At 43.3% G+C, this 26,356-nt stretch overlaps 1 protein-coding gene across 4 annotated transcripts in view; it reads left to right on the top strand.

The window, feature by feature from the left end:
- The window catches only part of ADGRE1 (adhesion G protein-coupled receptor E1), a 54,022-nt gene extending 36,749 nt beyond the window's left edge, over positions 1-17,273 (top strand). For 3 of the 4 annotated variants that reach the window (XM_087867346.1, XM_087867347.1, XM_087867345.1), the window contains 10 exons: positions 721-840; positions 1,940-2,133; positions 2,591-2,761; positions 4,246-4,440; positions 5,702-5,937; positions 8,810-8,876; positions 10,893-10,984; positions 14,681-14,849; positions 14,963-15,067; positions 16,907-17,273. In XM_087867346.1, the coding sequence (XP_087723472.1) occupies positions 721-840; positions 1,940-2,133; positions 2,591-2,761; positions 4,246-4,440; positions 5,702-5,937; positions 8,810-8,876; positions 10,893-10,984; positions 14,681-14,849; positions 14,963-15,067; positions 16,907-16,912 (1,355 nt within the window). In that variant the 3' untranslated portion in view covers positions 16,913-17,273. Of the gene's footprint in view, positions 1-720; positions 841-1,939; positions 2,134-2,590; positions 2,762-4,245; positions 4,441-5,701; positions 5,938-8,809; positions 8,877-9,120; positions 9,403-10,892; positions 10,985-14,680; positions 14,850-14,962; positions 15,068-16,906 lie in introns of those variants that run through there. The other variant, XM_087867348.1, reaches the window with a different exon arrangement.
- The last annotated feature ends 9,083 nt before the right edge of the window (positions 17,274-26,356 follow it).

Here is a 26,356-nt window from a genome sequence, read left to right as displayed (position 1 = left end):
TTAAAAAAAGAAAAGGAAGGAAAAGGATACCTCTAGTTCCATTACCTATTCCGTTATCCCAAGACCCCTGTAATTGTTGCCGTGCCCCAGGTGAGGGACCTGAGGTCATAGTTCAGGTTGGAACGGCTGGTGGGTGGCAGAGCCCTGGTCCACTCTGCCGGGTTCGCCCCAGCCCCTTCCTATTTCCTTTGGCTTCGGAAAACTTGTCTAAATGTAGAGTAGCCAGAGGGTACTGTTGCTTTCCGTCACTGTTGACTTCAACCCCATCTTTCCCTGATGCCCCCCTGTGTGGCGAGAGCTCGCCCCCGCAGCTGCAGCTGGGATTTTTTGGCAGTCTGCTGCTACCATCCTCCTGTCACTCATCAGGGGCTCAAGGTCTCCCCCATGATGAACTGGTCTTTTAGTCTTTGCTTGCAACTAGGTATGTATAACTTTTTTGGACGGAAACCTAATTCAGAACTCACTTTCTGAGTAACCTCGGGCAAAGTCTCCCTATTTCCTTTTAAAGATTTTTACTTATTTGTCAGAGAAAGAGAGAGAGAGAGAGAGAGAGAGAGAGAGGGAGAGAGCACAAGCAGGGGGAGCAGCAGAGAAGCAGATGCCCTGCTGAGCAGAGAGCCCGATGCGGGACTCGATCCCAGGACTCTGGGATCATGACCTGAGCTGAAGGCAGACGCTTCGCCGACTGAGCCACCCACGTGTCCTGCTGTCTCGTTTTAGAAATTGAAAGCAAAATTATCAAGGAAGAATGCACCGAAGAGAATGTGACCTTTCACTTCAAAGCCAAAGGGGACACGATGGAGATTGGGTGTTCCACCATTGAGGAATCTGAATCCAGAGGTACGGACGTGCTCCTGGGAATCAAGGAGGGTGGTTACGGTACATTCAATCACACACATTTTTCAGTCAATTCGTAGGTGCCAAGACTCGTGAGGGGATCAGTGAGGTGAGGTCCGCGTCCTCAGGGAGTTTCCCATCAGCTGGGGAAGTCAGATATTAAATGAATAGATACTCTCCCAATAATGCAGCAAGACCTTCACTGCCCAGTAAAGCGGCCACTGGCCCCCTTTTGTCATTGACCGCTTGAAACGTGGCCAGGCTGTGAGTGTAAAAATATACACCGGATTCCAAAGACTTGGTACAAAAATGAAGGATGGAAAAATCTCATTCACACTTTTTATATTGATTATAGGTTGAAATGATAATAGTTTGCATGTATTGAGTTAATATATCATGAAAATCAATTTTTACCTGTTTTTGATTTTTCTAAAAATGTGGCTACTAGAAAATTCAAAATTACCTGGGTTCATGTGCTATTGGTAGTGGACGGTGCTAGTCTGCATCGGGGTTGGCGAACTTGTCCTGTGGAGGGCGGGTTAGTACTTACGTTAGGCATTGAGGTGCAAAGGGATTCCTGTGTGAATGGGCGTGGCCATGTTGCAGTAACACTTTTATTTATACAAAAGATGCAATGGCCCGATTGGCCTGTGGGCCACTGTTGGCCATTCCCCAATCTACCTGAGGTCTGGAGGGCTCAGGGAGCAGGCCTGGGACATCCCTGAAGACCACCAACGTTGAAAGGGGAAGCCCACCAAAAAGATGGAGCAAGAAGGGGAGGCTAATAACCATTAATTATTTCCCACTGCTCAGTTTGTCCCTTAAAAATACAAATTCAAATTTATTTTTAAATGTAGCCAGCATTTCTCCAGGTGGTAGCAACTCAGGATTTTTTTTTTTTTTAATGGTTCCCGCGAGGGCCACCAATCTACAAGTCCATGGTTGCACTGGCGTTGCAATCCTCAGAGCAGGCCAGCAGAGGTAGAGAGATGCATGGGATGTTAAAGCGTGTATGTGTGTGTACATGTTGGGTCGTCTATAATGACTACTGAGCAAATGATTCCTTTTTTTTTTTTTTTTTTGCCTTTGGGGGAAATCCTAGGGACCACTGGAGTGGCTTTTGTCTCCTTTTCGGGGATGGAGTCTCTTTTAGATGACAGCTTCTTCCAAGACCCTCAGACCCCTTTGGCCAACTCCCAGAGGAAGTTGAAGTCTCGCGTCGTACAGGGCATCATGACTGGGGTGAAGAAAGCTGGCTTCTCTGAACCAGTCATTTACACACTGGAGAACATTGAGGTTTGTGAAGAGGTCCCTGCTGAGCCCCCATCTACCTATTGAGAATGCCCCATTCCCCAGCGGGCTTAACTTTCATTTCTGAGAGGGACCCCCGAAGGCAGCAAGCTCCCACAGTCTCTTGCAACTCAAGTCAATGCCCAAAATCCACCTCCAGAGGAGAGGGCTCTCCTATTTCTACGTGTTATTCTTTCATCCATCACTGGGCAAGATTGGGCTCAGATTAAGTGATGTTGATGCAGGAACATTTATAGGGATGGTATGTACATTGGCTATGACCAAGGCAGTGCCAGAAGCAGGTCTGGCATCTGAGATCTTTCTCTCCCTCCTTGCACGCTGAAATACCGCAGTTCCTTCCCTAGCATACCTCCATCTTCTTGCCCCAAATGACTCTTGAAGTTGGTTGTACTGAATCCATTGGAAAGAGAGTCTCAGGTGACCAGAGCTTTTCCGTTTTCAGCCAAAGCAGGAATTTGAGAGACCTATCTGCGTTTCCTGGGACACCGATGCAGAGGGTGGTAGGTGGATGCCCTCTGGCTGTGTGGTCCTTGAAGCTTCTGTGACGCACACCGTCTGCAGCTGTTACCAAATGATGAACCTGGCCATCATCATGGCTTCTGGGGAGCTCACGGTCAGTACGGATTCTCTGTGTTCTGGCTCCCCAGACTCAAGGGGAAACTATTGAGTACACATCCATGGTGTGTCTCTCGTGGCCTTGGGTGTTGCGGGAGGGAGTCGAGGGGGACAGAGCACCTCTGCCCTTGGAGAATTCAGGGTCTGGCTGAGAAGCCATGACGTTCACATATAAAATGAGAAATGCCCCTGAGCTGATGTTGGGATAATTATAATCACAGATCCCATTGCCAGAGCACCTACTGTGTTGGACCCTTTATTTTAAGTTAAGTGTTTTCAGGCCCTTGTACAGGATGGGGGCTGAGGCTCCGTAGCCCACCTACTTGGGAAACTCGAGGCGAGACTCGAACCCAGGACAGTCTAGCTCCAGAGGTCTCTTCCCACAAAACCATGTGTGAGAAGTAGTGCTATGGGCGTTGCTGAGAGCCAGCAAGCAATCAGGGAGGGGATGGGCTGTGAAGTGAGCCTTGATGAGCGGGTGGATTCAGTGGAGAGGAAAGACATACAGAGCACGAATTACATTTCCGGCACAGCTGTGGGCACTCTAAGGATTTTCATTGAATCCTCCTGCGACAAACTTACAGGGTCGTTTCTGTTAGTATCCTCTTTTAACAGATGAGGAAACCGAGGTACAGAGCAGGTAAGTGTCTTCTTGGCCAAGCTCATAAACTGGGAACTGGCAGAACTCTAGTCCGTTCTCTTAGCCACCACATCACAAAATCATAGGCAGTAGCTGGTGAGACGGTACCTTGGCACATCTTTAATACCCAGAAGGAACTCAAAAATTTAAAAGGAATTGTGAATAAAAATAACTGTGACTAGGGGAAGGACTCGGCTTGCCATTTCCGCTCTCAGAAGGTGGGGCACCTCTGAACACCTGTGTAGCAGCCCTGGTTCGAGGCAGGAAACGGTAACCACTCCAGGTATTTCACACAGGGAATGGGATGCTCACAAAATCACGGGAAGGGATGGAGGAGTGGAAGTCAGGGACTGCCACTTGGGGTCTGGCTTCAAGATCACCCCTCTGCAGCTGTAATCCAGAGGTCGGAAATTGCTGCTGTCAGATCACCCCACATCCATGCGATCGAAGAAGGGACAGCTGGAATGTGGGGCCCGGCCATAGCTTGCTCCTGTCTGCAGAAAGCTGGTATCTGCCTCCATTCTGCCTTCCAAAACTTCTGTGCATATATCTCACTGGAGAACCTAAATGATGTCCAGGACCCAAGCCCCAGAGGATTCTGGGCAATGTAGTTTATAGACATCCTGCTCTAGTATAGCATGAGATGGGGCACAGGACAGGGGTGGGAATGGGTGCTGATGGATTCCAAAGGATGATGATGGACAAGATCTAGTTCACTCCGAGTGTCAGAGGGAGAAAAGGTCCCCGAGGCCTTTCTGCCCCAGTCAGGAGTCTGGATAATTCTTTTTTCCTCCTAGAGGGACGTCGGTCCCTCTCTGAGCGGTGTATCTCCTTCCTGACAGAGGGATTTCTCCTTGTACATCATTAGCCACGTGGGCATGATCACCTCCCTGGTGTGTCTCGTCTTGGCCATTGCCACCTTCCTGCTGTGTCGTGCCATTCGCAACCAGAACACCTACCTCCACCTGAACCTCTGTATCTGCCTCTTCTTGGCCAAGACTCTCTTCATCGTCGGTATAGACAAGACGGACAACCAGGTCCCGTATCCCTTAGACTGTGTCCTCACTCCGCCCCCCCATCTCTGCATCTGCCCCTGCTTATCCTACCCAACAACGTCTATGCTATTTCCCACCTCAGGACCTTTGCATGTGCTGTGCCCTCTTTTGATAATACTTGTTCCCAGTTCTTCACCTGGTTGACTCCTTCTTGTGATAAGTCTCGGTTTAAAATCATTTCCCTGCTCCTGTTATATATCGCGGTGGTCCCTCCTATTACTGTTTAAACCATTGGTTCTTATTTTGGAGGATTCTGCCCCCTAGAGGACCCTCGGTGGTATCTAGGGACAGTATTGGTGGGCTGGCATCCGGTGGAGACTAAGGATGCTGCCAAACACCGTACAGTACACAGGACAGCCCCCATGACAGAAAATAATCTGGCAGTAGTGTTACTAATGCCAATAATGTTACAGCTGAGAAACTCTATCCCTTACCAGTCTTTTTTGCTTTCTTTCCCTGCATTTATTTGAAATCATATTGATTACTTGTTGTTTTACTTGTTGTGTATCTACCTCCCCTCCCCCACTAGACTATGAGCCCCATGAGAGCAAGGACTTTGGCCAATTTACCCCTTATAACTACACCAGAAACATAGTAGGCTCTCAGGATTTTTCCAGAAGGAGCATTAGTGACATTTTAGCTGTCCCTCACTGTGGAATGTTTAGCTTCCCAGAGCTCAATGCCGGTAGCACATGTCACTCCCACCGTTTGACCCGGAGTGAGCACACTTTTTCTGTAAAGAGGCGGTTATCAATATTTTCAGCTTTGCAGATCCTGGGGTCTCTGTCGCAACCACTCAACTTTGCTGTTTTAGCATGAAAACAGCCATAGAAAATATAAAAATGGATGTGGCTGTGTGCCAGTGACACATTATTTACAAAACAGCCCGCCCGCCCGATGGCTACAGTTTGCGGACACCCCCCCCCATAGCTTCAAACACCCTCTGAGGTAGGGTGATCGACTCCCCGTTCTTTTCAAAACTCTCCCAGTTTTAACTCTGAAAGTCACATGTCCTGGGAAACACCGGTCCCAGGCAAACCAGGACCATTGGTCCCCCTACCAGAGGGATGATAGCACCTGTAGGGAAGAATATCTCTCTAAAGGTCTGTGGAATGAATGAATGGGCTGTGGTTGGGGAATTCCAATCAAAGTGTACTCTCACTATTGTCTGAACCTGCTTCTGGGGCGGGGGTGGGGGCAGGGTAGTGGGAGGATCCTGAGTGTGCATGCTTCTCCTCTCCAGATGGGCTGCGCCATCATTGCAGGCTTCCTGCACTACCTTTTCCTTGCCTGTTTCTTCTGGATGCTGGTAGAGGCTGTGATGCTCTTCCTTATGGTCAGGAACCTGAAAGTGGTGAATTACTTCAGCTCTCGCAACATCAAGATGTGGTACCTCTGTGCCTTTGGCTACGGGCTCCCAGTGCTGGTGGTGGCTGTCTCTGCCAGTGTGCAACCTAAAGGTTATGGGATGCACAATCGGTAAGTGATACCCTTCTGTCTCCCTGAAGGGCCTGCTGCCAGGGTTCATGATGGTGTTTACATAAACAACAAAAAGAGCAAAAACAGTAGTGGTAATTGCATCTACCATCTATCGAGCTCTTTATGTTTTGTTGGTCTCAGGGCTGCCATGTACAGTAGCACAGGTTGTGCACTGCACAAATACAGGAGCCATGGTTTGCGCTATAGTATAGATGAATGGTGGTGCTGTAAACCATGAATTTGGTTGTAATTTTTTAAATCATGGATTCTGGAACCAGCCTGCTTGGGTTCGAATCCTCACTCCACCACCTTCTAGCTGTGCTACCTTGGGCAAGTTAGTTAACCTCTATATGCTTCCATTTCCTCATCCATGCAACAGGGGCTGACAGCAATGCCTACATCATAGTTATGAGGGTTAAATGAGTTATTATCTGAAAAACATTTAGAATAGTGTCTGGCACCACAGGGTAAAGCATTATACATACCATCATCATCATTACCATTGTCTATTTTAAAGCAAGTTTTATCACATGGTTCCATGTGGGAGGATTTTGGGTAGTATGTTGGTGAATATAATTTTAAAATATTTTTGTATTTATCTTCTAAGACATTAGGAAAAAATTGCCAGCATACCAACTAAACTCATGATATCATAGACATGATTCCATTGTATAAGTAAAAAAAAGGTGAGTCAACTCTGTAAATGACAGCCCAAGCAGTATGTGGCTAGGGCAGAGATTGGAACTCACTGCATCATGTCGTGTAATTCTACCATCCTTGAGATAGTGGTGCTGTTCTAATTTACAGATGAGGATAGCCAGGCTTTTTTTGCCATTGCAGTGAGAAAGGGGTTGTGTGAGGACATGAATCTGGCCCTTTCCAATCCCAGGGCCCGTGCTCATCACTCTGTGTTAGGAGCACTACTGAGCTGTGGTTAGGGTACTAAATATCCAGGCTTTCTGCCTGACTGCTACTGATGGTTTATATTTCAGGTGAGGTCATGAGATAAGAGGTGAGGGGAAGGAATCCATAGTTAAGTGAGCATTCATCGAACCTAAATCCTGCAAGCTTTACAAATGTGTATTATCTCTGGTATTTCTCAAGAGAAATCCTCTGTGTGAGGGCTACGAGTCTCCATTGTGTACTGTGTGAATAGCGTCCCCTGGGTTTGAGCAGTGTACAACCTGTGCTGCTGCACATGGTGATACATAAAGTAACAGCTTGATAAATGGTACTTCAGAGGAAACTGGGGCTCAGCACAGTTGCAGAACTTGCCCTGGGCCACATAGCTAGGAAGTGTCCAAACTGAATTCAGATCTGTCTTGTCAGGAGGTGGTAGTGACAATGCAAGGCCACCATGATGAAGTGTCTGATGTTGGTGTAGGTAATATAAGTACTGAAACAGGCAAGAGAAGGATGATAGCATGGGGGAGTGGGAAAGTTCATGGAAGGCTTCCTGGAGGAAGTAGAATTTGAACAATTCTTGAAAGCTCTCCTGAAATGTACATAGGCAAAGAGGAAAGGGGGTGGCAACATAACTGAGGGCAATAGCTCCCCAAAGGAGGGCTCAAGGTGTGGTTGGAGAACAGATGGATTGGGCTGAAAGAAGGGGAAACTGGGGGAGGGGCATGGAATTTGGAGAATACCTTCCAGGTGGTGAGAACGACAGAAAGTTTTGGAAGAGAGGAGTAGTATTGACAAGGATTTGAGATGGCCTTGGGAAGAAGCACTAGGCGTGGGGAAGAGAAGGAGCAAATACGGGGTGCATTTCTGAGCAGGTGTGGCTGCAGGTAATAGGCTCCATCCCAGTGGGTGCCTCTGGGAAACTGCGGAGGACATGTACCTCTGATGTCCCACCCACGGGGCATATTTGTCCGCCATCTCCCTCCCAGCAGCCATTGGTTGAGGGTTGCTCCTGGAGAACTAATTCTCAGAGCTTTCAGTCTGATGCCTCCAGCCAGAGATGCAGAAGCGGATAAGGGAATTGGCCAGTGTCACTGAGGTGGTTGTTCCTGAAAGAGCAGGGACGGCATTTTCTATGCACTTTACAGCTTTTACTCCGTGGGGACTCACGTTCCAGGGAGAGAACGCCTGCTTGGCCGAACTTGATTATTTTCCTTCTCTTGTGGGGGGAGGCACACTTTTGCTAAAGGAACCTTGGGCTGTTACTGAACATGGTGGAATGGTTATCCAATGGTGAAACCAACAAATTACTAGAGACATGATGGAAAGAGGCAATGAATTCTCTCTTCCTTCTCTCCTTCCATTCGTCCCTCCTTTTCTCCCTTCATTTCTTAAAAAAAATAATTATGGAATGCCTCATCCATGCCAGGCTTTGCACTGAGTGCTGGGTATTCAGAGATGAACCAAAGTGCAAGGTCCGAATTCTCACACAGCTCATAGTCTTGTAGGGAGAGAAGGACAATCTGCAAGGAAACTAACACCACCATGATTTATGATACCAATAGATGCCATAATAAAGAAAAGCAGCAAGTTCTGCTGGAGACAGACCAGGGGTAGGGATGGTCAGAAGTGGCTTTTCAGAGGAGGTGACATTTGAACTGAGATTTGAAGGAACAGGTGTCCCAGTGAAGAGGTCTGAATAGAGGGGAAGGGGTTACAGAGGTTATGAATTGAGGACGAGCTCTACGCAGGGCACCAAGTGAATACTTCAGGAATATTTACCCAAGAAGAAGGTCTGAAAGAAGACTTGCTGTGGCCCAAAGAAAACTGAGCTGTAACCTGTCCCATCATGAGAATTTTCATCTCAGGGTCAGCTCCCTATACTCTCCTCCATTAGTGCATTTGTTGGGGTATGAGGAATTGTAGGGTCAAGACTGAGACAAGCGCGGACTCCTATTTCTCTCCACAGCTGCTGGCTGAATCTAGAGGCAGGGTTCATCTGGAGTTTCCTGGGGCCAGTCTGCACCATCATCATGGTAAGCAAATTGTTGGCACAGTGTTCCAGGGCAGGAACAAGGAGACCCCGGGGGGACTGGGAAGTGCCAGTGGAAGTGGCAGAGCCGAGGTCACTTATTCCTCTCAAACGTTTTCCTTTCTGATTCCCGGTTCTTGAGATTTCCAAATTAGAGTGTAATTGCTTTGACTTGTGATTTTTTTTTCTCTGCCAACATGCAAATCCCCTGGAAGGGACCACAAACTTATCTGTCCTTTGTGTTTCAGTAGGAATGGGTCTATTGATGGCTTCTGAGGATAGACATTGAATGAGAAAAAAGGCAGAAAGAAATTAAGAGTATTTGGTGGTCATGGAGGAGAAGAAAACAGTGGGATGGAAGCAAAGGGAAGTCTCACGTTTTTTGTTTTTTTTTTTTCAGCTTTATTGAGGTGTAAATGACAAATAAAATTGTATATACTTAGGGTGTGCAGCTCGATGTTTTGACTTCTGTATACATCATGAAATAATCACAGTCAGCTAATGACCATATCCATCACCTCACCTAGTTACTGGTTTTCTTTCTTTTCTTTTTCTTTCTTTCTTTCTTTCTTTCTTTCTTTCTTTCTTTCTTTCTTTCTTTCTTTCTTTCTTCTTTTTCTTTCTTTCTTTTTTTTTTTTTTGTGGTGAGATTACTTAAGACCTACCCTTTTAGCAAATTTCAAGTATGCAAGTCAGTATTGTTAACTATAGTCACCACACCGTACATGAGATCTCTAGAACTTACCTTGTGTAACTGACACTTTGTAATCTTGGACCAACATCTTCCCCATCCACTCCCCCAGCCCCAGCACCCACTGTTCTGCTCTCTGGGAACCTGGGGGTGTTGTTCACCATGTCCTTGCCTTCTTACCTCCAGCCCAGATTCAACAGTCCTGCAAGATGATGTTTCTTCTGACTCTCACTCATGGTGGCTCTTTTCCTTGTGTCACTTGTAATTGTTAATTGTGAGCTCCTATCTTGAGATTGTGTTCCTCCAGAGGGGTTTTGCTCTGACTTCTGTAAGACTTGGGGGGGGCATGTATTAGCTTCCTAGGCTGCCATAACAAAGTAGCACAAACGGGGTGGCTTAGAACAACCGAATTTTATCGTCTCACAGCTCTGGAGGCTAGAAGTATAAAATCGAGGGGTCAGCAGGGCCATGTCCCCTCTGAGGGCGCAAGGGAAGGATCCATTCCAGTTTTCCATCCAAGAAGACTGGTAACCTCAGGAGTTTCTTGGCTTGCAAATGTTTGGCTTCTCTCTGTGCACGACTCCCCCTGTGTCCAACTTTCCCTGCTTTATAAGGTCATGTGGGATTAGGGCCCGGCCTATGACCTCATTTTAATTTGATCACCTCTGGTAAAGACCCTAACCCCAAATAAGATCACATTCGAGGTCCTGGGGGTTAAGTAGTAAGGAGGGCACGTATTGCATGGTGCACTGGGTGTTATACGCAACTAATGAATCATCGAACTTTACATCAGAAATCAGGGATGTACTGTATGTGACTAACATAATATAATAAAAAAATATTATTATAATAAAAAAAAGTTTCAATATTTCAACCCAAGCAGGGCACCAATCTTGATTCTAACTTTCCGTAGGTATCCAGTGGGAATAAGTGGTGATCACCAAATGAGAACCAGCAAAGGCCATTTATTGCTATAGTGAGGGAATCAGCCACCATCGCTTGGATTTTTCAGACTCAAAAGCAGGCAGAGGAGTGGGAAAGCTTTATAGGGGTAAAAAAGGGAAGGCTTCGGGGACCCTATAGCAGGCTAACTCAAAGCAGGACATCCTACGAGAATGCTTAGGGGAGCGCATTGGCTTTTTCCTTCTGGTCCCAAGTTGGAAGTGAGGGCGGAAATTAGGGAGGCTGTCAGTTACCAATCAAGAGCTGGTTGTTTAGGGTGAACTGCTTCCTGGAGTGGTTACTGCAGACTATGGGTCTTTTACAGGGGGTCTGGCCATTGTCCATTTGTATATCCAACCTCTAAGTCTTTTCTGCTTGACTTTGTAGGTCAATTCCATCCTCCTGACTTGGACGTTGTGCGTCCTGAGGCAGAAGCTTTCCAGCGTCAATGCCGAAGTCTCAACGCTCAAAGACACCAGGTGCAGACCCTCCTTCCTTTTCTCTCCTTTTCCAGTCTCCTTCATTCTTCCCACAAACATTCACTGAATACCTTTCATATGCCTGGTCCTGTGCCCAGGACAGAAACGCACAGTGTCTAGATCTGGGATCTCAAATGCCAGGTCTGCCACTTATAAGCTGTGTGACCTCAGGCAAGTTACATAACCTCTCTGAAACTGTTTCCTCATCTGTACGCTAGGGATACTAACATTGCACACTTTATCTGGCTTATGAAGCAGTAACACAGTTACTAGGAAGACCGTTTCCTATATTGAACCTATTAATACATTTTCTAACTCATCTACTGTGTATAACAATATGTGTGTATTTACAAAAACAGAACCATGCCATCTCCTTTATTTTTATAACCATTTTTTCTCTTTTTAAATTTTACACTATTGTTTATTAACATTTCTTTTTTCGTATGTGTGTGTGCTCTCTATTTATTTATATATTTTTTCAATTCTTTTTTTTTTTTTATGTTATGTTAGTCACCATACAGTACATCGTTAGTTTTCGGTGTAGTGTTCCATGATTCATCCCAGTGGTGGGTATTAAGGAGGGCACGTATTGCATGGAGCACTGGGTGTTATAACCATTTTTTCTCTTAATAATGTCATGAATATTTTTCAATTTATCTAGACCATTCTATTACAATATTTTTTTTTTTGTAGAACATTTCATTGTAAGAATGCAGCACAACTTACTTAAATCATGCCTTATTCATGGACATTCAAGTTGTTTCTGATTTTTGGGGGCAGGGAGGGCTATTATAAGCAATGCAGTCTTGAATACCCTTGTAGATAGATCTTTTTCCACATCTGTGGTTATTGAATCATAACAGTAGGCATGAAACTGTTGGAGTCAAATGGCAGGTTGGATTGTTACACTTTTAGTATATATTGCAAATTATTTTCCAGAAAACTTTTTTCCATTTGCAAGAGTACTTTTTTACCCACAGCTTTGCCAATACTGGGATTTATCATTTTTGTTGTGTCATTTTGCTGATTTAATAGGTGAAAGATACTATCTTATTATTTCAGTTTTGTATATATTATTTTATCTTACAGATGTGGGACATTTTCATACTTTTATAGGCCATTTGTGTTTCTTAACTTCAGCACTCAACTAATCTTTTTTTGAAAAAAGATTTTATTTATTTGAGAGAGAGAGAGAGCACAAGTGGTGGGGGAGGGGTAGAAGGAGAGAAAGAAGCAGACTCCCTGCTGAGCAGGGAGCCTGATGAGGAAGGCTCAATCCCAGCACCTGAAGATCATGACCTGAGCCGAAGGCAGCCATTTAACCGATTGAGCCACCCAGGCGCCCCTCAAATAATCTTCATTTTAAGAACCTACCAGACATTGTCTAGGTTTTACTGTCAGGAACCATATGATGTCCTTTTCTTGTTTTCCTTTCGGTATCCAATCCCTCATCCATCCTAAATAATTTTTCCTAAAAATTATTTTTAAAAAGTTGATGCAAAAAAGTATAAAACAAACTTAACACATGCCATGGTAAGAAAAATTAAGCAGCGATAAAGGGAACACATGGAAAGTAATTTCTTCTCACTTCTCTGAGCCCCAGGTCCCCAGATCTCTCCCACCTTAAGCAACAGTTATCACTTGAATTGAGCTTCCTTCCAGAATATTCTTTTTTTTTTTTTTTATATTATGTTAGTCACCATACAGTACATCCCCGGTTTCCGATGTAAGGCTCGATGATTCATTAGTTGTGTATAACACCAAGTGCACCATGCAATACGTGCCCTCCTTACTACCCATCACCAGCCTATCCCATTCCCCCACCCTCCTCCCCTCTGTAGCCCTCAGTTTGTTTCTCATAGTCCATAGTCTCTCATGTTTCATTCCCCCTTCTGATTACCCCCCCTTTCTTTATCCCTTTCTTCCCCTACTGATCATTCTAGTTCTTATGTTCCATAGATGAGAGAAATCATATGATAGTTGTCTTTCTCTGCTTGACTTATTTCACTTAGCATTATCTCCTCCAGTGCCGTCCATGTTGTAGCAAATGTTGAGAACTCATTCTTTCTGATAGCTGAGTAATATTCCATTGTATATATGGACCACAACTTCTTAATCCAGTCATCTGTTGAAGGGCATCTTGGCTCCTTCCACGATTTAGCTATTGTGGACATTGCTGCTATGAACATTGGGGTGCATATGGCCCTTCTCTTCACTACGTCTGTATCTTTGGGGTAAACACCCAGTAGTGCAATGGCTGGGTCATAGGGTAGCTCAATTTTTAACTTTTTAAGGGACCTCCACACTGTTTTCCAGAGTGGCTGTTCCAACTTGCATTCCCACCAACAATGTAGGAGGGATCCCCTTTCTCCACATCCTCTCCAACAATTGTTGTTTCTTGCCTTGTCTATTTTTGCCATTCTAACCTTCCAGAATATTCTATACCTACACATCCACCTTCTATTACATAAGTGATAGGATACTATACATATCATTCTGAACTTTGGTTTTTTTCCGCATAATACATAACTGGTTTCATATCAATACTTATGGTTAAAAACAAGTAACAAAAATGTTTTTGTGTCAGACACTGTTGTAAGCACCTTAGAGCTTTGTTATCTCATTTAATCTGTAAAACAAGTAATAGCACCCTGTAGGAATTGTATTATTGTCCCTGTATCGATTTGAGGAAACTGAGGTACAGTTTCCCCTGGGGTTGTTTTAGTTGGGGAGGATGGGGAATGAATGCTCAATAGGTATGGGTTTTTTTTGCAGGGGGGGTGATAAAAATGTCTTAGAACCAGGTGGTGATGATGTTTGTACAGCATCATGAATGTGCCAAATGCCACGGAATTGCACACTTGAAATGCTTAAAATGCTGAGTTTTATATTATGTGAGTTTCTCTTCTATTAAAGAAAATGTCCTTGGGGCGCCTGGGTGGCACAGCGGTTGAGCGTCTGCCTTCGGCTCAGGGTGTGATCCCAGCATTGTGGGATCGAGCCCCACATCAGGCTCCTCCGTTATGAGCCTGCTTCTTCCTCTCCCATTCCCCCTGCTTGTGTTCCCTCTCTCGCTGGCTGTCTCTATCCCTGTCGAATAAATAAATAAAATCTTTAAAAAAAATGTCCTTGTATTTCATACTATGACATTCCCATTCATTTAACGTGTCCTCAGTTCTTGACCTGCAGGTCCTTTGAGCCTTTTCATCACTATGAACACTATGACATTAAATATGTGTGTCCGCACATCCTTGTGCCATGTGTATCTGTAGGCCAACTGCCTTTTATTTATTTATTATTATTATTTTTAAAGATTTTATTTATTTATTTGACAGAGAGAGACAGCGAGAGAGGGAACACAAGCAGGGGGAGTGGGAGAGGGAGAAGCAGGCTTCCCGCTGAGCAGGGAGCCCGACGTGGGGCTCGATCCCAGGACTCTGGGATCATGACCTGAGCTGAAGGCAGGCGCTTAATGACTGAGCCACCCAGGCGCCCCCCAACTGCCTTTTAAATGCCAACAGGACTCGATTTCCCTGCCTCTGGGCTTGGAGACTCCACTGCACGTTTATTCCCACTCAGGTGGCAGGTGACATGGTGGCACCCTCAGACTTTGCGGTGGGAGAACAGTCCACAAGGACGGCGGCCTCTGCCTCTGGCCACTACCCAGAACTTTATCCTCTAAATCTTCTCCCCTAGGTTACTGACATTCAAGGCCTTTGCCCAGCTCTTCATCTTGGGGTGCTCCTGGGTGTTGGGCGTTTTCCAGATTGGACCCATGGCTGGTATCATGGCCTACCTGTTCACTATCATCAACAGCCTGCAGGGGACCTTCCTCTTCATCATTCACTGTCTGCTCAACCGCCAGGTACACAGCTGTTGCCCTTCCCAGTCTCATTCTTCCGGGGAGCATGCCTGTGTCGGCCCACATCCCTGCATCTGGGAATAATTCACCTCCCTGTGATGCGTCTCTTCCCCCAGGTACGGGAAGAATACAGGAGATGGATTACGAGGAAGATCAAACCCAGCTCCGAGTCCCAGACTTCAGGGATGTTACTGTCTTCTGTCCCCTCCACTTCTAAAACGGTGAGACCCTCTGTGTTTTATGTGGCTTCTGTTCAAATGGAACCACTACTTCTTAGCGATACCAGACACCACTGGGTACTGAGTACCTACTGAGAGCTAAGTGTGTCCATGTCTATTAGCACATTTGATAAAGTGTGGTGTTCAGGAGTTGGGGGTCAGGAGCCAGGCTTCCTGGGCTGAAGTCCCAGCTTTGTCCCTTAGTAGCTGTGTGAACGAAACAAGATAAAATCATGACTCATACAGATATAACATAAGCATACATTAAGGATTTTATTCTGCTCATTAGTCAGTGAGGGAGTGAGGTGGCTATTAAACTGGCTCAAGAGACAATGCACAGAACAGACATATATATATATTATGTAATATATATTATGTATTATGTAACACGTATCGTATATATCTCATATTGTGCACATTATATACAAATTATATAATGTTTTATATGTTTCGTATAAATTATATATAGTATATAATATATGTATTATGTAATACATACATATGTCTGTACTTTGCATTCTTTTCTGAGCCAGTTATAATATCCGCCAGGTTCTCTGGTTGATAATATATATATATATATATATATATATATATATATATATATATATATACCCATACACACACAGATATATATAAATATATATGAGACTATATGTATATAGACATATATATATATATTATATGTATATATACAATATATGTATATGTATATATACAATATATACATATAATTATAAAGCTATATATTATATAATTATTTTACAAATACACAATACATAAAATTTCATATTATGTATTTAAAAATGAATTAAAAATATATTAACATATAAATTATATGAATTATATTACACATATATAATTTCAGAAACATTGAAATGAATGTGCAAACAGAGACAACACTCCTTTTCTTCCACATAATTCCACATAATTTTGCATTGCTATCATCACTATTTAAAATTTACAGAATTGTATTTAAATTCAATTAGCCAGGTTATAGTACCTCACTAGTTTTTGATATAATGTTCAATGATTCATTAGTTGAGTATAACACCCAGTGCTTATCACAAATAAATAAATAAATAAATAAATAAATAAATAAATAAATAAATATTAAAAAAATAAAATTTACAAAGTTGTAAAACTTTGCTCTACACATGGCTCTTCCATCCCCCATTAGAATTTTTTATATTTTCAATGATTTATTCCAAACACGAGTAACTAAGATTCAGTGGCTTAATTAAATAGGAAATTATTCTTCCTTTTTTTTTTTTTTTTTTTTTTGCAAGAACAGAAGCTCAGAGTTCGGTGCTGCTGGTATTGGTTCTGTTGCTCAGGGGTGTTACAAAGGATCTAGGTTTTCCCTACTTTTCCATTCCGCTAACAACATGTTGACTTCAACAAACAATTTTCATGGTTGCAAGATGGCTGCCATAGCTCCAGACATCATGACCATGTTGAAGGCAAGAAGAGAAATGGGGCAGAAGTGGCGAACACTTTCTCCCTTTCACAGGAAACAAAAGCTTTCCCAGAACCCCTGGGTCGATTTCCCTTTCACTTAGTTGGTCAGAACTATATCATGTGATGACACATAGTTACAAAGGAATTTGACAAAGCAAGTCTTTGGCTTCTTTGCTTCTAGAGTGGAAGCTATCAATGGTGAGGAGGTTGAGAACAGCTTTCAATTTGCCATTAGTGCCTGCCACACTAGAGACCATCACTGTCAACATTTTAATGTTTATCCTTCCGGGGTTTGTTGCCGTATTTCTCTCTCTGTATTTATAAGACCCATGTATTTATAAGACCTCTAGAATGCTGATTCTAATTCTGATTTCTTTCTCACAGGGTTAAAGCTCTTTCTTACTTTCAAATATGCTATGAAGCAACATTTGGGGAAAGCAGATGCCTACAGGAGCCCACTCTGAAACCTCTTCACAGCCTAATACACAGAAGTAGGATCCTGCCAGTCCCAGAACTCTTTGGAAAACAAGAATTTCTGTTACAGATGATTAGTTCATCTCCCGTGTTCTGCTCTTCGAGTTTCTAGAGTTTTGTGGAAGTAACAGATCCCAGTGCAATGGCATGACCAAGGTTATCTGGCTGCCATTTTGGTTTCTCCTAAGTTCGTTGGTGCGTGGCTGCAAGCAAGCCTCTCCGGCACCTATCATGCACTTGACACAGAGCAGCCCTCAATAAATGATTTGTCATATGACTGACTGACTCACCCTTTGACAAAGCCTCCTCCTGCTTTTAAAGAAATGGTCAGTAAAAACAGTAATCATGGCCCCAGGGGATGAATAAAACACACAGACCTACAGGCTACTTTTGCACAAACACTTATAACAGTGATGTTGGTGAGTAAGAGTGGTGGATGGAGCAGAATCCTAGCATTTCGTGGAGGGTTGCAGGGCTTGATGACAACACCATTTGGGAAGTGTTTTGGTTTCCTGGGACCTTTCAGGGAACCAACATCTCTCTTCCTTCCAGGAACTTTCTTGGGACTTGGCTACGATTCACACTGCTCACAAAGTTATCACCACCCCACCTGGCCCTCCATCCTGCATAAAATCTTGATTGCCAGGGAGAGAAAAGGGAGATGAGACTTTAAAATGTAGATATGCCCTGTGCTCGTTTTGGAAGCACATATACTAAAATTGGAACGATAAAATGTATCTATCCTCCCTTCCATGGCCACTCTAATACCTCCCTACTCAAAGTGAGGTCCATGGACCAGAAGCATCTGCATCACCTTGTTAGGAAAGCAGGATCTCAGGTCCCACCCCATATTGGCTGAACCAGAACTTGAATTTTATTTTTTTAATTTAATTTAATTATTATTTTTTTAAAGTTTCATGATTCATTACTTGTGTATAACACCCAGTGAACTTGAATTTTAATGAGAACCCCAGGGGACTTGTGTTGTACACATGAATGAATGTTCTAGAATATTCTGGAATATTCTTTATTTGTCATGCTGATAGCAGATCTTGTCTTTAAAACCAGAAAGGAAAATATCTTCTTGACTTTTGCACTTGGCATCTGCCATTCCCTCCTCCTAGGATACCTTTCCTCAAAATCCGACTAATTTCTACCTTTTCTTGAGTCTCAGTCATCACTTCCACCAGGGAGCATTCTTTGAATCTCCTGAAGTAGGATTAGGTGTCCCTCTGTGTGTCCCTAGGGCTTCATGCTTTCTAACCCCGTATTATAACTTCTCTTTTTCTTAGGCATCTCCAGCTTAGACTGTGAGCTCTATAAGTACAAGGAATTGTATCTAGGAGATTCTCCATAAATATGTTGAATGAATGAGTAAATGAATAATTGTTCTCCATTCTGAGGATGAGGAAACCGAGTCTCAAAGAGGTTAGGTAACTTCCCCAGCATCACACAGCTGTAGGTGGCTGAGCTAGGCTGTGAGCTCTTAATCACAGAGCTCCTCTTCCAGACTCTGTGTCTGTGTCTTTCTCCTTCTCTTCCTTTAGCCCCAGGAATTCTTAGTTTGGGGATACAGAGGAAAGACTAAATATTTACTTTGAGTCCACTTACCATCTTAGATTCAGTTAGCTCAGTAATGATCATGGTTTAGACAATTTGATAACAACATTAAACTTGGCTGATGGAGGCTCAGTCTCTATTATTTGTGGCAGCCACAGCTTGAGAGGGAAGCTGGCCCATGAGTTAATTTATGATAGGTTGGTCTTCGGTGCTTGGCTTGTCCAGAGTGTTCAATACAGAGGCCACAGTTCTAAGGGATAGTAAAGCAAGAGATGGCACGGCTCTTACCCATCACCAGCTGTGGTAGATTGAATGCCATCAATGGCCCTGGGAGGTGGCCTGCATCTCTCTACACCCCTTCCCTGTCACTCTGTGACCTCTTACTGCTCCACTCAGGCTTGGCCTTGAGACTTGCTTTGGTCAATAGAATGACTCAAAGGTAGAGGGTTTCACCCTTGGGTGTGCATTTCTTCTTGGCCTGTATAAGATTAGTCTTACTTGCCCTGGCATCCCTGCCTCCACCCTGAGAACATATCCAGCTAACCTGAGGGAGGGTGTGAGAAACATGGAGGACAGCTACATCATCCCATTATACCAGCTGAGGCTGTCCTCGATCAGCCACCTGGCGGATCTGTAGCTGTCTGTGGTCAGGTGAGCAAGCCCAGCTAAGATAGCAGACCCGCGCAGCCAACGCAGAGACTCAGGAGTAGCTATCAAGTATCACTGTTTTAGGCCCTGAGTTTCAAGAGAGGTTTGCTATGAAGTATTATTTGCGGCAATTACTAACTGATAGAGTAACCAATGGATCATCAACATTTCGTATTTAATTGTAACAATTTGCAATATGTAAAAAGAATGATTGGGGTCTTCATTTCCTCTTAGCTATCAGGATCTATAAATTTGTAATAATTAATTTTCTTCCTGATAGAAGACTTGCACAAAGTCTTGTCTTCACAACAGTGTTGCACATTGGTCTAAAATACAGTTGCCTTAAGGAACTATATATATATATATATATATATATATATATAACATATATATGTTATTAATATACATATTAAAGGGACATATGCTCTTATTTTTTATTTTTTTTTAGAGAGAGAGAAAGTAGGGGAAGGGTCAGGCAGAGGGAGAGAGAGAATCTTAAGCAGACTCTGTGCTCACCGCAGAGCCTGACTCGGGGCTCAATCTCATGACCCTGAGATCATGACTTGAGCTGAAAACAAGAGCCAGATGCTTTTTTTAAAAATTTTTTTTATTTTTATTTTTTTAAAAGATTTTATTTATTTATTTGACAGAGATAGAGACAGCCAGTGAGAGAGGGAACACAAGCAGGGGGAGTGGGAGAGGAAGAAGCAGGCTCATAGCGGAGGAGCCCGATGTGGGGCTCGATCCCATAACGCCGGGATCATGCCCTGAGCCGAAGGCAGACGCTTAACCGCTGTGCCACCCAGGCGCCCCAAGAGCCAGATGTTTTAAGTGACTGAGCCACCCAGGCAACCCAGGAACTCTATATTTCTAAGGTAAGTAAAAGTTGTGGCCTCCACAACAAGAATGTTTCTTACCGTAAGCATCGAGCTACGTTGGGTATGGTCCTTCAATCCCGCCACCTCCGGTGCCTCCACTAGAGGGAGAAAAGAGACCCAGAATAAAAACTACATCGTTCTCCAATCCCATAAATATAAAGATCCATTCATTCAAGAAATATTTGTTGACCACCTACAATGCGCTTCCCCCAGAACATTAAAATAATTGAAAAAATATTGAAAAATTGAAGTTAAGGATATTAGAATGGAAAACATTTCAAATTTAAATATCTTGTTTTTTCCCCCAAACCAGAATTTATTATAATTTTACTTTCTCGGTTTTAATGGAAGTAAACTCAATCGATAATATTTTCAAAATCAAGTTCTAGAAAAAAATTAGCTATTAAAAAGTACATTAAGGGGGCGCCTGGGTGGCACGGCGGTTAGGCGTCTGCCTTCGGCTCAGGGCGTGATCCCGGCGTTATGGGATCGAGCCCCACATCAGGCTCCTCTGCTGTGAGCCTGCTTCTTCCTCTCCCACTCCCCCTGCTTGTGTTCCCTCTCTCGCTGGCTGTCTCTATCTCTGTCGAATAAATAAATAAAATCTTTAAAAAAAATAAAATAAAAAAAAATAAATAAAAAGTACATTAAGAAGGTGTATGTAAGGGTGCATATTTTTCTTTTTTTGCCACGGGCAAAAAATGGTAACCTGGCACAGCACTGGATATTTCTGGATGTTTGGTTTATCATGCGTTTTCTTGCATTGATTTTTGATGTTTTGAAATGTTGCATTGATACAGTATTTATCTTGATTACTCAAGGGATTGCCTCCTTTTATATTGTGCCTGAGGTGGGTGCTTCCTTCTCCTTGTCCTTGTGCCAGCTCTGAACATGACTGTTTGGGGGAAGATTTACAGCTAGGTTTTCAGGAAACGGCACAACATTCTTGGCGCCCTTTTCCTGAAAACACTTAATTATTAATAATACTCTGTTAGTCACACCTGTCTACACGTAAAGGGAAAACCAGACTGTGACAATGCCAGATATGTCATGCCCACCTGGGGATGACCTAAAACAGGCATACCTATGCTATTCTGAAATTGATCATGTTTTTTGCACTTGTCACATTGTGAACATCTTTTCAACTCTTTAAACCTTTTAAAACTCTTGTTTCGTTTTGACGGCTGCGTGGTGGTCTGTGGTATACGTGTGTCATAATGTATTTAATCTGAGTTGTGTCATCTCCAACTTTTCAGTATAAACAACACTGTAAGGAACATCTTTGAGCTAAATTTCAACCACTCTACCATTTAAATGCTTTGGAGACCAGTTATAGGCTGTGAGTGGGAAGTAGCTTGTATGTCTTGCTTAATGTCTGGTTGAAGAAACACATAACTGTACCAAAGCTGTCAAAACTTTCCCAAACTGGCAAAAAAAAAAAAAAAAAAAAAAAAAGAAAAAAAAGAAAAAGAAAAAGAAAAGAAAAGAAAGTAAACCATTAGAAACAGTAATTTGAAGTTTACTTAAGGTGTACTGAAGAGCTGAAGAGAAGAGTTCCATCATCAGTTCTGAGTCCTCTGGTCACCGCCCTGCCTTAACCTTCCATTCCATTGTGCCTAAAGCTATCAACCTTTTATTTGTAATACTCAGCATGTTGGATTATCATCAAATGTTTGTGTGTTTTATCTCATTTGTCTCTGTATGCCTATGACCAGCAGAAGACTGGGCTCACAGATGGAATCTGTGATGTTTGTGGAATGAATGCATTAAGAAAGTGCTGTGTCAGTCTGCTGCTCAGTAATGCAACAGTGTTCTGATGATATTCTGCCCCCTGGAGGACAAGTTCTCCTGGTTTTCCAAATCACGTCCTGCACTTGCCCTGCGACCGAAACAGGCTCCTTTCCCATTTCCAAGAACAAGTCCGTGATAATTCCATTACAAACACTACTATTTCTAAAATGACAATGGGTGACTTAGGGCAGGTTCCCTAAAGGCAGAGCCTGAGACAGGGATTTTGGTGCCCATGATTTATTGAGAGAATGCTCTGAGAAAAGAGAAAGTGAGGGAAGGAGGATGTGGTAGGAGAAGGACGTGGGTTCAGCCAGATCCCTTGGTGATCTCTGATGTCTGGATTGCACCTCAGCGTCAGTCCCCCTTTGAGGCAGGTGACCAGCCTTTCATACCCCTGTGTCAGTCAGTTTCTGGCTGTGTGTTGCCCTCGTGGTGGTGGGAAGGTGTGTGGCAGCTCACCTGTGTGAGGCCAATCTGGAGAAGGGACAGCTGGCCCAAAAAGGAGCTTAACGACGGACATCAACAATATTGACTACTCTGCCCCACCCCCATGACCACCAGCTATGAAAAAGAAAGTTGTGTTAATCACGTAGATACTTGCTCTCAGCTCATTGTAATGAGAGTTTGAATTGCATTTTTATTTATTTTTTATAATATTTTTTATTATGTTAGTCACCATACAGTACATCCCTGTTTTTGATGTAAAGTTCCATGATTCATTACTTGCATATAACACCCAGTGCACCATGTAATGTGTGCCCTCCTTAATACCCATCACCAGTCTATCCCATTCCCCCACCCCCCTCCCCTCTGAAGCCCTCAGTTTGTTTCCCAGAGTCCATAGTCTCTCATGAACTGCATTTTTAAAATGTTTCTTTCAAATGATGCTCCTTAGACATTCCGATAAAACCTTCCTCTTACTTAACGATCTTAGGGATTGCTTACCATTATCATTTGGCTTTCTTGAGCCTAGAATGTAATGGTGTTTATATTTCTAAATATACCTTTAATCAAGTGCTTTCTTCTTTAAAAAATATGAAAAGCTTCAGAAGAAGATATTTCTTTTTTTTATAATAATATTTTTTATTATATTATGTTAGTCACCATACAGTACATCCCTGGTTTTTGATGTAAAGTTTGATGATTCATTAGTTGCGTATAACACCCAGTGCACCATGCAATATGTGCCCTCCTTACTACCCATCACCAGCCTATCCCATTCCCCCACCCCCCTCCCCTCTGAAGCCCTCAGTTTGTTTCTCAGAGTCCATAGTCTCTCATGCTTCATTACCCCAGAAGGAGACATTTCTAAGAGCTTATCCTGGGAGGGGGATGCCTTCTCTTTGAAATCCTATAACGTACAACGAGTGAGAGAACTTGCCACTTTTCTCCCTGAATGTTACATCACTTTATAATCAGTATTAACCTTTGTAATGTCTCATTTCTGTGACCTCACTTCATGAGTAATTCCTCACTTTGATAAAATCATCCACTCTGTGTGATTTGAAGCCCTCAAGCTGCATCTTCCTGTGCTACAAATATGGGCTGGCTCGATTTACAGATCTAGGTTTTTGACCACGGGGTCTCAGATTGTGCTTCTTCCTCTTCCCTACTTCTCAGGAAATCCCTCCTTGGGAGCCTGTGGGTGCTGCTGAAATGGCCTCTGGTCTCTGCTTCGGATGTGTTTCTCCCATCTTTACTTCGATCTCCTCGTCCAAGTTCCTCAGAGGCTTTCTCCAAGCATCTGTTCCACCCAGCACAGTGATCCTCACGCATGGCCAGGTCCCGTCCACAGAATGCTGAGACTCCTCCTGACCTGTGTTGTAGGAAATAGGTTCTGTCCCCAGCGTGGCACTGCCATTGTGTCCTGGTCCCCAGAGCTGCTGTACTTGGGCAGAGAGTCACTTCTGACTCATAAACATGGCACCACCTCTCATTCTATCCCTTCACTTAAGGGATCTCCAAGTAGCCACATAGGTCTGCTTGCTGGACACACAGACACTGTCTACCTTTTTGTCTTCTGTCTTTTTTTCTTCCACGGATTCTTCTCAAAACCTCCATGAATATCAACTCATGCAGGGAGGTGTTTTGGAGATGTTGTAAGGGTACATCCTGATAGTTTGCCAAAAGCATCTAAATTCTACCTCGCTTCCAGCCCAAACACTGAGCAACATGTAGATAGGAAAACTCAGTAGTTTTGGAGATGTTAAGGAATTTGCACAAATTCATTTATTCATCTTACGAATATTTACTAAGTCTCTACTCTCTTGAAACTGGAGCAATGTAAGCAAGACATACATTGTCTTTCCTTTCATGAGACTTGCATTCTGATGGCAGGGGGCGACTCAATAAACAAGAAAGTGAAATCTTTGAAATCTTTAGTTTTGCATTTGTCACAGTGTGAACATCTTTTCAGTGCATCAAACTTTTTAGATTTTTTAAAAAACTTTTTGTTTTTCTGTTTTCTGGGTGCTTTCTGTTGATGCCTCCAAATGCACCCAGTTGTCTGCCTGGAATGCTGACATCTTCGGAGAATAACGATAATCTTCCTTGGCCTCTGGCTTCCTGTTGGTTTTAGCCAATGGGGAACACCAACAGGATATCGGAAAAAGGGAGGAGAGTGAGGTCAGAGTATTTGCTCTCTTAGCTCCTTTCCTGCAGGTCACCACAGGTTGTCTGTTTGTTGAATGAAGACCACCGTTCCATACGCTAGTACACCAACTCTTACCAATTACAGTTTCTTACTCCTTGTCCATGCTGAAATTTTCTCAAGAGCATTACATGTAATTCTGAAACCTCCTCATCTTATCCTGTGATTTTATTTCTACACAAAATAAAAAGAAAATTTAGAAAGCTTCAGTTATGAAATGTGGGGATTAATATTTATATATTTTTGCATGAATTACAACACATCCTATTCTTCCCACACATCGCAATCACTACTTGATCACCATAAAGATAAAACAAAAGGCCAAAGTTGTCTGGATTTTATGGAAAATAATGTCCAACAAAATCCACTGGGTAAGAAATATGATTTTGCTGAAATCCAAACAGATCAACCAAGTTCCCTGTTTAAACTTGAATGGGACCAGTAATTTCTTTATTTCTTTATATTTTATTAAGATTAAAGTGACATAACATAAAATTAATCATTTCAGCCGTTTTAAAAGTGTACAGTTCAAAGGCTTTTAGAACAGTCAGAATGATCGGGCACCTGGGTGGTTCAGTCGGTTGAGCGTCTGGCTCTTGATTTCGGCTTAGGTCATGATCTCAGGGTCATGGGATGGAGCCCCGCGTCAGACTCCATCCTCAGTGGGGAATCTCCTTGAGATTATCTCTCTCCCTCTGTCCCGCGTCCTGCTCACACACCTCGTGGGGCCATGTTATACCATCCCGGGTGGCAAGAACACTTTGCATGAGAGATTTGTTTGAAACAAAAGTGACAGTACAGTTGACCCTTGAACAACACGGGGGTTGGGGGCACTGATGCCCTGCACAGTTGACAGTCCGTGCGTATCTTTGGACTCCTCAAAACTTAACTATTAACAGCCTATTGTTGACTTGAAGCTTTACTGATAAAATAATCACCACGTATTTTGTATATTATATACATTATAGACTGCATTCCTACAGTAAAGTAAGCTAGAGGAAAGGAAAAGTTAAGAAAATCATAAGGAAAATAAATTTACAGTACTGGACAGTATTTATTTATGTATAAAAATCTCTGTGTAAGTAGACCACACAGTTCAAACCCATGTTGTTCAAGGATCAACTGTATATTCCAAGGGCAAGGTTCAGTTGGTTTCCAGGGAAGAAGGTGCTGACTAGTATTGTTTTAGTATTAAGTCTAAGCTGCCATTCTGATAGGCAATAAACACTGGACTCTGCTTGGTTCTTGCGTCCTGTTTCTGGAGGGTGGAACACCTTCACCGTATTTTCCATTTCCAGCCGGTGCTTCTGTGGAATACCACCATTTCAAAGTGTAGGAAGTTTGCTGAGAAACAACTGTGTTTTGGGTTTTTTTAGAGGCAGAGAGAGAGGGAGAACACTCAAGCTGGGGGGTGGTGGTGGGGAGGGCAGAGGCAGAGGAAGAGAGAGAATCTCAAGGAGACTGTGCTCAGCGTGGAGTGGGAGGCGGGGCTCATCTCAGGACCCTGAGATCATGACCTGAGCCAATATCAAGAGTCAGATGCTCTACCAACTGAGCCACCCAGGCGTTCTAGAGAAATAACTGTTTTTAAATGACAAGCAAAAAGGGGCCCCTGGCTGGCTCAGTTGGTAGAGCATGTGACTCTTAATCTCAGGGTTGTGAGTTTGAGTTCCATGTTGGGCATGGAGCCTGCTGTAAAAAAAAATGTAATAAAAATAAAAAAATAAAAAAGGTTGCTTTGGCCGATGTTGTAGAGGTTGCTGCCTATGTTTTCCTCTAGGATTTTGATGGATTCCTGTCTCACATCGAGGTCTTTCATCCATTTGGAGTTTA

This window comes from Ursus americanus, chromosome 14 (genome assembly GCF_024610735.1).
Source record: "Ursus americanus isolate L20-20 chromosome 14, mUrsAme1.1.p, whole genome shotgun sequence".
Lineage (NCBI taxonomy): Eukaryota > Metazoa > Chordata > Mammalia > Carnivora > Ursidae > Ursus > Ursus americanus.
This window is presented reverse-complemented; position numbering and strand designations above follow the sequence as displayed.